This window comes from Equus caballus, chromosome 1 (assembly GCF_041296265.1).
Source record: "Equus caballus isolate H_3958 breed thoroughbred chromosome 1, TB-T2T, whole genome shotgun sequence".
In the NCBI taxonomy this organism is placed as follows: Eukaryota; Metazoa; Chordata; class Mammalia; order Perissodactyla; family Equidae; genus Equus; species Equus caballus.
Genome location: NC_091684.1, coordinates 188,164,472 through 188,178,360, shown reverse-complemented (window position 1 = coordinate 188,178,360; position 13,889 = coordinate 188,164,472). Strand labels below are relative to the sequence as shown.

The 13,889-nt window shown below is 43.4% G+C and overlaps 1 protein-coding gene across 3 annotated transcripts in view; it reads left to right on the top strand.

The window, feature by feature from the left end:
- CLEC14A (C-type lectin domain containing 14A) overlaps positions 1-9,837 on the top strand; it is a 29,759-nt gene extending 19,922 nt beyond the window's left edge. For 2 of the 3 annotated variants that reach the window (XM_070274428.1, XM_070274424.1), the window contains 2 exons: positions 5,578-5,661; positions 7,030-9,837. In XM_070274428.1, coding sequence (XP_070130529.1) covers positions 7,921-9,405 — 1,485 coding nt within the window. In that variant the 5' untranslated portion in view covers positions 5,578-5,661; positions 7,030-7,920 and the 3' untranslated portion in view covers positions 9,406-9,837. Of the gene's footprint in view, positions 1-5,577; positions 5,662-5,728; positions 6,178-7,029 lie in introns of those variants that run through there. The other variant, XM_023624301.2, reaches the window with a different exon arrangement.
- Positions 9,838-13,889: the final 4,052 nt, after the last annotated feature.

Here is a 13,889-nt window from a genome sequence, read left to right as displayed (position 1 = left end):
TGTGCATTGGCGTGTGTGTGTTCAGTGAAGTATTATTTCTTGAGTGCTTACTATATACCAGCTACATCACTAGAGACCCAGGATAAATAGTGAAGAAGAGAGACACAGCCACTGCCCCCAAGAAAACACAGTCTAGTGGAGCAGAGCTTCTCAAACTTTCATGTGCATACAAATCGCCTGGGGATCTCGTTAGTATGCAAATGCTGATTCAGTGTGTCTGTGATAATTCTGCATTTCTAATATACTCCCTTTTAATGCCAACGTTGCTGGCATTTGAGTAGCAAGGTGGTAGAGGACACGGACATTAAATCACACAAATAACTATATACTCACATTTGTGATAAGTGCTATGAAGAATAAAGTCCAAGAATCCATGAGATCAAATAAAGTAGGGAACCCGATCTATAGCTCAGGGCTAGGAGAGGGGACATTTAAGGTAACAGCTGAAGGATGGTGGGAATATGGCTGGCTGAGTTATTGAGACCAACTCTAGTGAATGCTACACACACCTTTGGTGTCCTTCTGCCTGAAGATGTTCTTCAGACACCAGAGTGTGCTTGACCTGTGCCCAGAGATTGCTAGAAGAGCCTAAGACCAAACGCCCTGCAGCTTCTTGCTTGGGAGACAGGAGTGTGTAAATAAATACCCCAGCTTTACCGCTCCTCAGTGGGACACACTTAGTTGGGTTTTATAGTCTGTCAGAGGGTTCCCAGCAGGACTGGGCCCTAGATGCCCATAGCTGTAATTCTTATATAACTTTGACTTTCCCCTCTTCCCTGTATCACATCCTACTCCTTGCCAATGACTCTGGTCTCACATCCAAATAAATTACTTGCTCCCAAATCCTTGTCTCAGAGTATGCTTTTGAGGGAACCCAAGTTAAGAAACCAACCCTCTCGGAGAGGACAACGAACAGTGATGAAATATACAAACACATGTACACATGCATGTATATATGTGCGTGCACACATACATGCACACACACAAGCAGGTTGAAATCTATGGGGAAGAAAGAACAGAGAACCCTAAGGTGAGCACTGAGGCACTTTTGCCCTTGGAAATTTGCCACCAATCCTGATGATCTTGAATTTGTTTTCAGGACCTCAAGGGGAGAGAGGAACAAGTGTCGAAACCCAGCCCCACCCAAGGAGACCCTCCTACCAATCAGCTGAGCTACATCCTCAATGTCAGGGTAAACCAGAAAGGAGGGTAAACCTCTCCTAATCAAGACAAGTAGCCTTGAGGTTGAGCAGAGCAGGAAGGAAATTTCCCAAAGAAGCTGTAACCATAAGCTGGCCCTATTCTGTTTCTTGGTTTGGATGATGGCTTCAGGGTCGTTTAGAAGACTGTACGTAACTGTTGGAGGCACTTTTCTATATGTACATTACACTTCACGTTTTCCTAAAATGTAATTTAAAAAAATCTGACAGACAGGAATGGTTTAGGTAAAGAGAAATCATGTAAGAATTCTGTAGGTGTTTTGGAGGAAGAGAGAACAGGTCACTGTCGCTGGAGCATAATGAACAAGGGGGAGAATGGTGGAAGATTCATTCATACATTCATTTATACATTTGTGACAAGTACTCTTTTTATGGAGCTTATATTGAGTGGGAGACAGGCAAAAAACAAATAAATGAACAAGGTAATGTTGGAGAGTAATGATGGCTATGAAGAAAACAATAGGTTGATATCATAGAAAGAGCCATAGACTAAATATCAAAGAAGAGACTAGGGGTATAGGGTTGCTCGGTGGGGTAATGGAGATTGGATTACCTTGAAAGAGCTCACTGAGGTGCTGGCAATTGAACTCACACCAGAGGGACAAGAAGGTAAAATTGGAAAGGGGAATAGGAGCCAGGGCCTTGTAGGTCTCAGTAAGGATTTTGAGCTTTATTTTAGGAGCAATCCGAAGTCATTAAAGGGATTTACACAGAAGAGAGGCATAATGAGACTAAGATTCTTAAAGATCATCCTGATGACTCTGAAGAGTAGATTCCATGGGGATCAGAATGATGCAGGCAGACCAGTGAGAAGACATATAATAGGGTTGACTAGGATGATCAAAAATGGAGACATAAAATTGAATCTATTCAAATTATACTGTAGACATAGAATTGAATATTCTTTACATATCCTTCTGGTACAGACTCCGCCCTCTCAAGGAAATCACTGGTCACTGGGTCCTATATTTTTGGCTACAGTGATTGAGCCAAGGACTTGCAAATTACTGAAGCTGGATCAATCAGTATCCTTTCCTGGGATTTTCCTAATGGAGATAGAGGAGAAGACTTTCCTTCTTTAGTAGAAGGTTATAAAGGTCTGACATGAGAACTGTCAGTGGTCTTGTTCAAGGTCATTTGGAGAAAGGCAAAGGAAACAGTAGAGGATGCAGCCTTGGAGAGAAGAGAAGGGGAAAGAGATTGAGACATATCTTGGTGTGATAGAATCTCCTGGCTGCTGTGGTTTGGCAGTACTCCATTTGACTATTGGAACTACCCCAGAATTTTTCCCATTAAATGAATCATATAATTCCTTTGCATGTAGCTGGTTTGAGTTGGATTTCTGTCAATTACACCTGAAAAAACCTGACCAGTACAAGAGGTGAGGGAGCTGGAGGTGAGCATCTTGGAAGATAGATGTGCTGTTTACTAAAATGACAAAGGCAAGATGAGAAGCTGGCTCAAGAGGGAAGAACCAAAGTTCTGTCTAGGAAATGAGAATTTGAAATACCTATGAGACATCCAAGTGGGAATATTAAGTAGATGGTGGACACATGAATTTAGAGCTCAGTCAAAAAGAATGGAGTGTGGCAGTAAGTTTGGGCATCACTGGCATAGAGATGCTATCCAAGACCGTGGGATGAGACGAGATGAGATTACACGAGGGAAAGGCTATTCAGTGGGAAGAAAAGAGGAGCCATGGCTAGGGCCTGAAGAACTTCAAGATTTATGGACTTGAGGGGTATGTGTGTGTGTGTGTGTGTGTGCACGTGTGCGCACGTGCGTGTGTGTAACTATGACTTTAACAAGACTGACTTTCAAGCGTGGCTCATAAACCAGCTCTGTAGGCAATTTTGAAAAAATACCTGAGTAGCAGGATAAACACTTATACTTTAGAACTTGTTAGGCATTTGGATTGTAACAAGGCTTTTACGTGCGTGAGTCATTCCTTCATTATTTCTTGACTATAGACTTGGCAATGGGGAAGTGGGCAGATTCCATAATGGCCATCAGAGAATAATTTTTTCTATTACCTTCCTTGTACCCAGGAATATGGTCAGCCCTGCCTCTGTTTAGAGAGCAGTTTGTATGACGGAGCTGAAAGTTTAATGTTTTTTAAAGTTTCTTATTTCTGTACCTAGTCATGCTGTTCACTAAAGCAGAAGAGGACTCTAATTGTGACATACATTTCTGAAGTGACTGACTGTACGTAAACGTGTGCAGATGGCTTAAATACAACGCCACCTGAAAGAAGTCTTTATCTTTTCGGGTGTATATGAATTTTTTAGGTTATGAGCCTATATGATCTGTTGGATTAGGAGTCAGACCATACATCCTGATTAGGACTTGTACATAATGAGAATTTAGAAGTTGTGTTTTCAGCAAATAAAGTTACCAGATTTTATCACTCATTAAGCGCCCCATGGACACTTGAGAAATAGAATTTAAAATGCTGTCAGTTAAAAGTATAAAGACATTCATCATTGATCATTTAGTTAGGATCCGATATAGTTCTAAAAGGCTATGAATCTTCACAATTCTTAGTCTCTAGCTTAGATCAGTTTCTGAATGCTATGTTCTCCTAATGGAATATTGTCTTCTATTCAATTTCCTCTGAAGTATTTTCATGTATCTTAAGTGAACTCAGAAATATGCTAAGACCCAGGTGTTTTCTTTCAACAATAATAGAATTTATTCAGTGAAGATCAACAACTTTATAAATTTATGAGATCACTTGGAATGTGATTAGTGAAATTTTGTCTTTCTCCATCTTTGTTTCTGATATTTTAAATTAATATTTCAATTGAAAATGTTGGATTAAACTCACTTTCCTTATATGTTCTCTATGGTTCTTTGGATGCCCTTGTATAAATAAATGAACAAATTAATATCTTACATGATTCTTACGAATACACAGATTGTCTGAAAAGTCTAGAAACATAGGGAAAGTATTTTATTATGCTTCTTCAGATTAATAATTGGCTTAAATTTAGAAATGTGTTACCTGCAAAAGAACATATGGATCAAAGGAAAATTTATTGACAAAGATTTTTGAAAATGTAACTAACATTTTTTTTTTTTTTTGAGGAAGATTAGCCCTGAGCTAACATCTGTTGCCAATCCTCCTCTTTTTGCTGAGGAAGACTGGCCCTGAGCTAACATCTGTGCCCATCTTCCTCTACTTTACATGTGGGATGCCTACCACAGCATGGCGTGCCAAGCAGCACCATGTCTGCACCTGGGATCCAAAACTGGCGAACCCCGGGCCGTTGAGAAGCTGAACGTGCGCACTTAGCTGCTGCACCACAGGGCCGGCCCCCTAACGTCTTGATTTTATTTTTATTTTACATTTTGGAACTCAGCTGCTCAGTCAGATTAATTGTAATTTTTGGTTCATGTCATTCTCTCATCATATGTCCACGTGTAGAGCTCTTATTTACTTTGTTAATTATTTAATTATTTATTTTTAATACTGAAATAATCACCTACAAAGCTACTATCCAAAGAGAAAGCTGAGACTCTAACCACAGGCCACATCAAATCTCCTGTCTGCCCACCAGGCCAACCGCCTTCTCCCTTCCACCCAAAGGATCTGTCACCCAGAAACACGTTCTTAATATGTTCCATCACTCAGAATCTTATTGTTCCTTTTATCTTGTATTGTAACCATTTTTTTCCTGAAAAGTACACAAATATATACTTAGTAATTTTTAAAAGTTTTTACGAAAGGAATGTCAGGCTCTGTATAATCTTTTGGAACGTTTGTCACCTAACGTTGTATTGATAAGATTAATTCATAGTGTTACTTGTGGCTATACTGCGTTCATTTTACTTGCTATACAATATTCAGGGAGTGAATGTACCATAGTTTATTTATGTACTCTCTGTTGCTGGCCATTTGGTTCATTCTGTTTTTTGTTAATATGAACAGTACTGCTATAAACATCTTCCTTTTACATATCTTTTCTTGTACATGTGCAAGAGTTTCTCTCGAATATACACCTGGGCACGGAAGGACCAGTGTATAGAGTACATAAATCTTTGATTTTAGGAAAAAAATGGCAAGCTTTTCTAAAGTTGTTGCTCTCATCTATCACATATAAAAGAGCCTGCGATCCACGCTTGGTGTTATAGGAATTTTAAATATTTGGAATCCAATGGAGGTAAAATGGTATCTTATTATGCTCTTAATTAATACTGTTTAAAAATAAAAAATTAGTCGTTTTTAGTTTTTTCAAGTATACTATACACTTCAAAATATGTTAGTGTATGTAGATCAACACAAAGCAATTACAAAATGATATATGTCTTACTTGAAGCTGATTTTTTTTCTGACTCTTCTTTCCCATCACTGCAGGCACGGCCAGGACTGTGACACGACGTCATTGTGGCCACTGTGTTCTCTTCTAATATCCTGCCTCTCCAGGCAAAACGCCAAGGGGTGAGGTCATAAAATATTTACTACAAGCTTTCCAGTCATTCATTTTTTCTTGCACTAGAAACCTCCCCTCATTCCCTACTGATTTTAAACATATCTAAGAGATTTCCATTGACTACGTAGGTTTGTAAAAGGTTAAAACAGCAGTGTTGCATGGGCACATTTACAAACACACAGTCATTAGATTGCAAAGGTACACAGAGCTGGCCCAAGTGATTAAGTATTTTTAAAATCTTTCAACTGGATTTCTAGATTTTCATGTTTCTTTCTCATAAGACATTAAGTTAATTTAAATGCAAAGTCATGTTTAAGGTGATTCTCGGACTTCTGAAATGAAGGACTAATGAATGTCCTTTAAACTGGGGAACAGCAAGGGTAGGAGAGAAATTCCGCTGCAAAACTCCACAGTCAGCCAAAGCAAGGTATGTGTGCCCCTGCCTCATGGTGTTCACAGTCCTTTGTGAAGATACTTGGAATCTCCAAGAGGAGAAGAAGAGTGACAGCAGTGGTAAAACTGAGGTGAGAGTGTAAGATGTGGTCTTGGAACCTCCCTCCTTAGCCCCCCTCCTGAACCTGAACAGCCCCATCCGGTACAACACCATGAGTTACAACTGTGGTGTGCATTATTCATGGAAGGGCAAGCTTCATTCTGATTATAGATATTCAAAAGCATCAGGCACAGTTAAGAGGACTTAGGTGAAACTCTTCATGTATTTCTGATTGCAATATTTAGCAGCTGTGAGCTAAGACAGATAATCTATTTCCTAAAATTATGTGGAATTGTATGTGTTGCTAAAAAGAAAATCCTTTCATAGACAGGGCAGTGTCGAACTTTTCCTTCCTTTACTCATCTTTAATTTCTCCCCACTTCCAACTGAGTGGAAGTGTTTTTATTAAAACAAAACATCAAACATCAGTTGGCACTCTGAAGAAACAGGCTCACCCATCTTTTAAGTTGTGTTTTTTTTACCTTATACAATATGCATTATAATGTAATAAATATTTTAATTTCCTAAGGATATTGAACTTAGTATCCCTTAAAGGAGACTTTTACAACTTACTGCTACAAATATTGGCACTTAATCAAAGGAGAAAATGATATTAAAATAGTTCAAGGATAAAATCACCCATGGGGCAGTTCTCAAACATTAATAAGGCCATGAGTTCATTTATCTATAACCTATAAGCTAGAAGAAGTTATGAACCAATATAGTGGTAAGGAAACCCACCAAGCTAACAGTTAAGATCTACAGTCATTATTTTTCATTTAGGCCTAGAAATACATTTCCTTTCCTGAATGAGCCAATCAGGCCATTTCAGAGAAACAAATGGAAGCGAAAAATAAACTTTTTATTTTTTATTTTTTTGCAGAGGAAGATTGTCCCCTGAGCTAACATCTGTGCCCATCTTCCTCTATTTTGCATGTGGGATGCTGCCATTGCATGGTTTGATGATTGGTGCATAGGTCCATGCCTGGGATCTGAACCATTGAAGCCCAGGCGGAAGCAGAGCACGAGAACTTAACCGCTGTGCCGGGAGGCCCCAAAAATAAACCTTTAAGGCAAGCGCTGAAGAAGAAGCAGGATTTTCCATTTAAGACATCCACAAGAAACTCCGCGTCCTTTGATTAGCAATTAGCACGCTGGACTCTCCTTTGACAGAGGAGAGAAGTGAGGCTTCGGCCGATGAACCGGTGCTCCCCTGGGGCGAAGGGAGAAGCTTCGGTTCTCAGGAGCTGTTCCCCGCAGTCCCAGGCCGCTGGGAGGCCGGAGGCGTCCGCCCCGTCGTGAGGCAGACCCGCTCCGGCCACTGCACGAGGACGGTGTGGGCCGGCGGCCAGCTCCCCTCCGCGATCCTCCGGTCCCTGTGCGCCCGCCGCGGGTTTGGGGATCCGAGGTCCTGGAACCCCCTAAGCGGGGAAACGATGCACTCTTCCCGGGGGCGACTTTCTGCCTTCTCTCCTGCTCCGAGCAGGGCCTTCGACTGCTTCCCCGGGCCCGGCGCCCGCCGTGTCCCTGACCCCAGAACCAATCCGGGCTGCAGGGGCCTGGCGGAGCTCCGGACGCGCTTCCTGTCGCGGCCTAAGGAAGCCGTTTGCCGCCAGGACCTTGGTGGGGATTCCGGGAGGTCGAGGGGCCGGGCTGGAGAGGGGCGGGGAGGGGGAGAGCCAGCTGTAGGGGCGGTGACCGCGCTCTCGGGACAGCTCGCGCCCTCGGCGGGACAGATCCAAGTTGGGAGCGGCCTTGCGCGCGGGACTCCAGGATGAGGCCGGCGCTCGCCCTGTGCCTCCTCTGGCAGGCGTTCTGGCCCCGGCCGGGCCGCGGCGAGCACCCCACCGCTGACCGCGCGGGCTGCGTGGCCTCAGGGGCCTGCTACAGCCTGCACCACGCCACCATCAAGCGGCTGGCGGCCGAGGAGGCCTGCAGCCTGCGCGGCGGGGCGCTCAGCACGGTGCGCGGGGGCGCCGAACTCCGCGCGGTGCTCGCGCTCCTGCGCGCGGGCCCGGGGCCCGGAGGGGGCTCCAAAGACCTTCTCTTCTGGGTGGCGCTGGAGCGCGGGCGATCCCGCTGCACCCTGGAGAGCAAGCCGTTGCGAGGTTTCTCCTGGTTGTCCCCCGACGTCGGTGAGTCCGAAAGCGACACGCTGCCATGGGTGGAGGAGCCCCAACGCTCCTGCACCGCTCGGAGTTGCGCGGGACTCCAGGCCGCCGGGGGAGTCGAGCCCGCGGGCTGGAAGGAGATGCGATGCCACACGCGCGCCAACGGCTACCTGTGCAAGTACCAGTTTGAGGGCTTGTGCCCCGCGCCGCGCCCCGGGGCCGCCTCTGACTTGAGCTACCGCGCGCCCTTCCAGCTGCACAGCGCCGCGCTGGACTTCAGTCCCCCCGGCACCAAGGTGAGTGCGCTCTGCCCCGGGCAGCTCTCCGTCACCGCCACCTGCATCGCGGACGAGGTCGGCGCGCGCTGGGACGGGATACCCTCCGGGGCCGTGCTCTGTCCCTGCCCTGGGAGGTACCTCCGTGCTGGCAAATGCGCGGAGCTTCCTAACTGCCTCGACGACTCGGGAGGCTTCGCCTGCGAGTGTGCTCCGGGCTTCGTGCTGGGGAAAGACGGACGCTCTTGTGTAACCAGTGGGGAAGGACAGCCGGCCTCTGGGGGGACCGAGGTGCCCACCAGTCACGCGCCGGCCACTGCAGCTAGCCCCGTGCCGAAGAGAACGTGGTCACCCAGGGTCCATGAGAACCCAGCAGAGGTACCCCATACCCCTGGACGAGGCGGTTCAGCAACATCTATTCCCGAGATTCCTCGGTGGGGAGCACAGAGCACGCTATCTACCCTTCAAACGTCCCCTCAAGTCAAGTCAAAGGCCGCCATAACCTCTTCGGGAAGCGTAATGCCCAAGTTTAATTCCACCTCTTCCTCTGCCATTCCCCAGCCTTCCCAGCCTTTCGACTCCTCCTCCACCGTGGTCTTCTTACTTGTGAGCATAGCGGTGGTAGTGCTGGTGATCTTGACCATGACAATGCTGGGGCTTTTCAAACTCTGCTTCCACAAGAGCCCTTCCTCCCGGCCGAGAAAGGGCCGTTTGGCCCCACCGGGCGTGGAGAGTGATGCTGAGGCCGCTGCTCTGCGCTCCACTTCTGCCCATTGCACAGACAACGGGGTGAACGTCGGGGACCGTGGTCTGCGGGACAGAGCGGAGCGCGCCTCGCTGACGGAGTCTTCTCTTGGCTCCAGTGATACGTAGGGAAAAGGGACGAGGAGCACTTCTTGTGAGCAGAGTTTTTCACTTTCAGAGAAAAGGGAAAAGAGGAACTTATTTGTGGGACTGACGATTACTGCAGAAATTCCCCTTCCCCTAAATTCCCTCTACTGGGCTGAGGAGCTAAATCTAAACTAGCCACGCCTTCCCTGAAGATGGAAGAGGTGCAAGTGCCTTAGGGTGGTACTGAGGGCCGGGATCCCACGGGGGAGAGGTATTTTCTTGTGTTTATTCTGGGGGAGTTGGCAAAGTGGTTGAACTTTTTAAGACACTGGAAGCAAATAGGAAACTGAATACGATTTTTAAAATTTTATTTTTTACCAAAGTGGGAAGGAAACCTTCTGTGCAGATTGTTCAGACTGGGAGTATATCGGTTTGAAATTCCCAGGCAAAAAATAAAGGATTGTTCAAAACCCAGACTCGGATATCATTGGTTTCTTGGAGGAGTAATTTAGGAAGAACAGCTGAGGGGCATGCTGGGAATAGCAACAAGAGGGCATCCTGCTTTTAGATTGAGGGGGAGATCTTTAAATCTGGTAATAAGGAGGAGATCTTTAAGAACTATTAACTTTTTCCTTGGTTCCTTATACTCTGCTTTCAAAATCACTGCTACTTGTCTGTTCTGTTGTAAACCAAAACTGTCGTGTTGCCAGAGTTGCTGGCTCTAGAAGCAGGTTATAGTTGACCATCAATTCAAGGGTTTTCTGTGTGTCCTTGCTCAAGGGGACCGATGATTTGTTTTCCTCTTCCAACATTTGTGCTCCCCAGTGCAATGACCTCTCCAACGAGAGAGACCTCTCTGAAACATCAGGATACTGATCCTCACTTCTAATTATGGCGATGTTAATTTTCAATTAAAACATTAATTCTACATATTGATTTGAGATCTTCTGGGTGCATTAAAGCAAAAGTAACTGGATTTCCTCCAAAGTTGCTAAGGTCTTGTGTACTGTTTAATCCAAGGAAAATCTTGAATTCCAAACCATTTCCTTCTCCTGTTAATAAAAGTGCATGCAGTGACCGTACATGCCCATCTTGGAATGATTACAACTTAACAATAGTCTGCATGGACAAAGGCATGGTAAACAGCTTTCCGTAAGAATTAATAGCATAAGAAATAAGTGGTAAATACAAATATCTTGTTATGACCCAGGGTATTAGAAAGTAATCTAAATGAAGCATTCCTCTAAAAAAAGATGACATAATAATAATCACTGTCTAGTGGAATTGAGACCCCTAGAAAATATCCTACTTTTATTAGTCTGCTAGGAGTTTAAGTGTGAGAGAGTTGGTGCATGGAGAAAGATAGAGAAACAAGCTTGGTAACCAGGAAGAATGAAAACAGGAGAAAATTTACACTATATTTTCATAGAACCATTTTGATGTTCTTGAGTGTGCAATGTATAAAATACATATATATGGTATATGAATGGTATTGCAACATTAAAGGAATAAAGTAATAGGTAGCTTACTTCATATACTAAGTATATGTCTAAATAGTTACATTTAAATAAAATCACAAATGAATTATTAGAGTTAACAACATTCAAAGGAATTTAAATAAAATCATTTCACAAGTAAAACTAAAATCAGGTAAGTAAATGGTTTACTCAATGTCCCCGATTGTCAGTGTGTCTCAGTTCACCTCAGTTGTGGTGGTTTATCTTTCCTCTTTACTACATGACCTCTCAGTAAAGAAGGTAACTATTTGAATAGCATATATGGTACTTTTTTTGTAATTTGAAAAATAGCCTCATCTGTAATCGAAAAGAAATGTAAATTATCTATAGCTAGAATTATATATAGAGAGAGAATCATCTATATCTGTGTGTGTGTGTGTGTGTGTGTGTACACATGCTTTGTCTTAAAGTAGGGCACCCTTGTATCATTCTTACAACACAACAGAGAATGCATCATTAACTCGTTGCGCAACATGCCCCTGGTGGCGTTACAAATCTTGGGGTCCATATGCCCTATGTAAAGAATAAGCTGCCAGCTTAATTACTGTAGCATTATCCCCTATTATTTCCCCTTCTAAGTAGATCAGGAAAGAATTACAGAAAACAGTTTGTTTTCACATTTGATTTCCTGACAGACAGCAATTGCAGAACAAGCTTCATATAATTTCCTTTGATTTCTGGCTATGAAGTCTTCCATAAAATTTTGAAGCCATGGCAGAATCAGGCCAGCTAAGGATGGTCTCTTAAGAGCTACCTAAGGCTAGAGTCAGCGTTCCTTCTCTGTACTACTTCTCTACTATCACTTCTTCATTACTTCTCCAACCTCTTTGATGTTCATTCCTTTCTTACCTAAAAGCTTCTACCCCCACACTCATCTCATAGCTGCCTGTGGAGTCATTTCCTTACAAGGAAGACTTGGAACCGAATTTATGTCTTTCTCTCCAGCCTAAGACCTGCCATTATCTTACACAGTCTCAAAGTCCTCATGGATGATTCTTCCAGTGCCTGGGCATTCCACCTCTTTGACTTCCTTACTTTGGATGACCTCCGCTTCATTTCAGCCATCCGTGCCAACAGCCGCACCTTCGCCTTCCAGATGATTCTGAAATTGTTCTGCATCTGAAATCACAAATTCAGACATTTGTGCGTGTGTACTTTAATGAATTTTGCCCTTGGTTAGAAGTAAACCATTATCGTTCGAACTTTGAGATTCCTTCTTTCTTACAATATTAAGCCTTGCTGTGAATAGTAGCCTGACATGGTGTCATTCTTTTTCTTTTCTTTTCCTGAAACAATTTCATGTATGCACAAGTTGCAAAGTAAAAATAACTTTGTTTTCCTGAATTGTTTAAGAGCAAATAGCCAGCCTAATGCCCCACCACCCCTAAATACTTTAGTGATTACTTCTAGGTTATTTAATTTGTTGGCGTACAGTTATTCATAGTATCCCCATATAATTCTTCTTCATTTCCAAAAGGTTGGTAGTGATGTCTTCTGTTTCATTTCTAATTTCAGTCATTTAAGTATTTCCCCTTTTGGGGATGGAGCCAGTCTAACCAAAGGTTCTGCCAATTTTGTTGATCTTTTCAAAGAACTAACTTTTGGATTCATCAATTTTTCCCTATTGCATTTCTATTCTCTGCGTCATTTATTTCTCATCTAATCTTTATTGTTTCCATCCTTATCCTTATTTTGGGTGTACTCTTTTTCTAATTGTTTGGGGTGGAAAGTTAGATTATTGATTTGTGATCTTGCTTTTTTAATATAGGCATTTACAGCTGTAAATTTCCCTCCAAGACTGCTTTAGTGGCATCCAATAAGTTGGGGCATGTTGTATTTTCATTTTCATTCATCTCAGTATTTTCTAATTTCCCTTGTGATTTTTTTTAATACATTGGTAATTTAGGATGGTGTTGCTTAATTTCCACATATTTGCAAACTTCCCTAAATTCCTTCTGTTTTTAATTTTTAATTCGATTCAATTGTGGTTAGAGAACATACTTTGTATGGTTTCAACTCTTTTAAACTTGTGGAGTCTTGTTTTACTGTCTCTCCTGCAGCCTAGCATATCTTCTATCCTGGAGTTGTTTCACAGGTGCTTAGGAAGATTGTGTATCCTGCTGTTATTAGGTAGAGTGTGCAATAGAAGTCTGTTAAGGCTAGTTTGTTTATAGAGATTTTCAAGTCTTTTATTTCAGTTCAGTCTTTTCCTTAGTTGTTCTAGACATTATTGAAGAGGGCTGCTGAAGTCTCTAACTTTTATTGTTGAATGATCTGTTTCTACCTTCAGTTCTGCCAGGTTTTTAAAAATGTATTTTGGAGCTCTGTTGATAGGTGCATATATGTTTGGTAGGGACCTGAAATTGGCCACCCCAAGATATGTCTCTTTGGCATCAGGATTATTTGAGGCTGATTGCTTTTGACAAACTGGGACAGGGAAGGAGGCTCTGAGGAATGGAACTTGCCCTTCGTTAGGACACATTTACATTTGTAAGGTAAATCTCTATCTGTGAAAGGTGCCTCCCTCTCTGTACCAGGAAGAAGAAAGGAGATGACCTTTTCTCTCTAGAAACTCTTAATCAATACCAAAGGCAAGGACTTAAAATATGCATTTTATTGTGCTTCTCTGGTAACCTCCTGTAACTGACTTCCCTCCCCCTCCCAACGTTGGCATTTCTTTAAGGATTAAGCATCTTTCCTTAGGCTAGGAACTGATTGCTGCGCTCACCTGTGACCGCCCAGCTCCAGACAATCGACTTGCCTCCTGCTACGCCCACCGAGATAGCAGACCACTACCTGCTGTGTCCATCAAGCGCTGTACCGACAGGGCAATCTTGTGACTATTGTGGGAGGGACATGTCAATCACATGTGAAACACCCTGTTTGGGGGTATATAACCACTCTGTGCACCCCACTTCTTCGGTGCCCTTTCTTCCTTCAGGAAGAAAGGCCCCGGGCCATGGTTCCTCATAAAGCTTTGTTTAATTTTCTCTGGCTATTCTGTCTCAT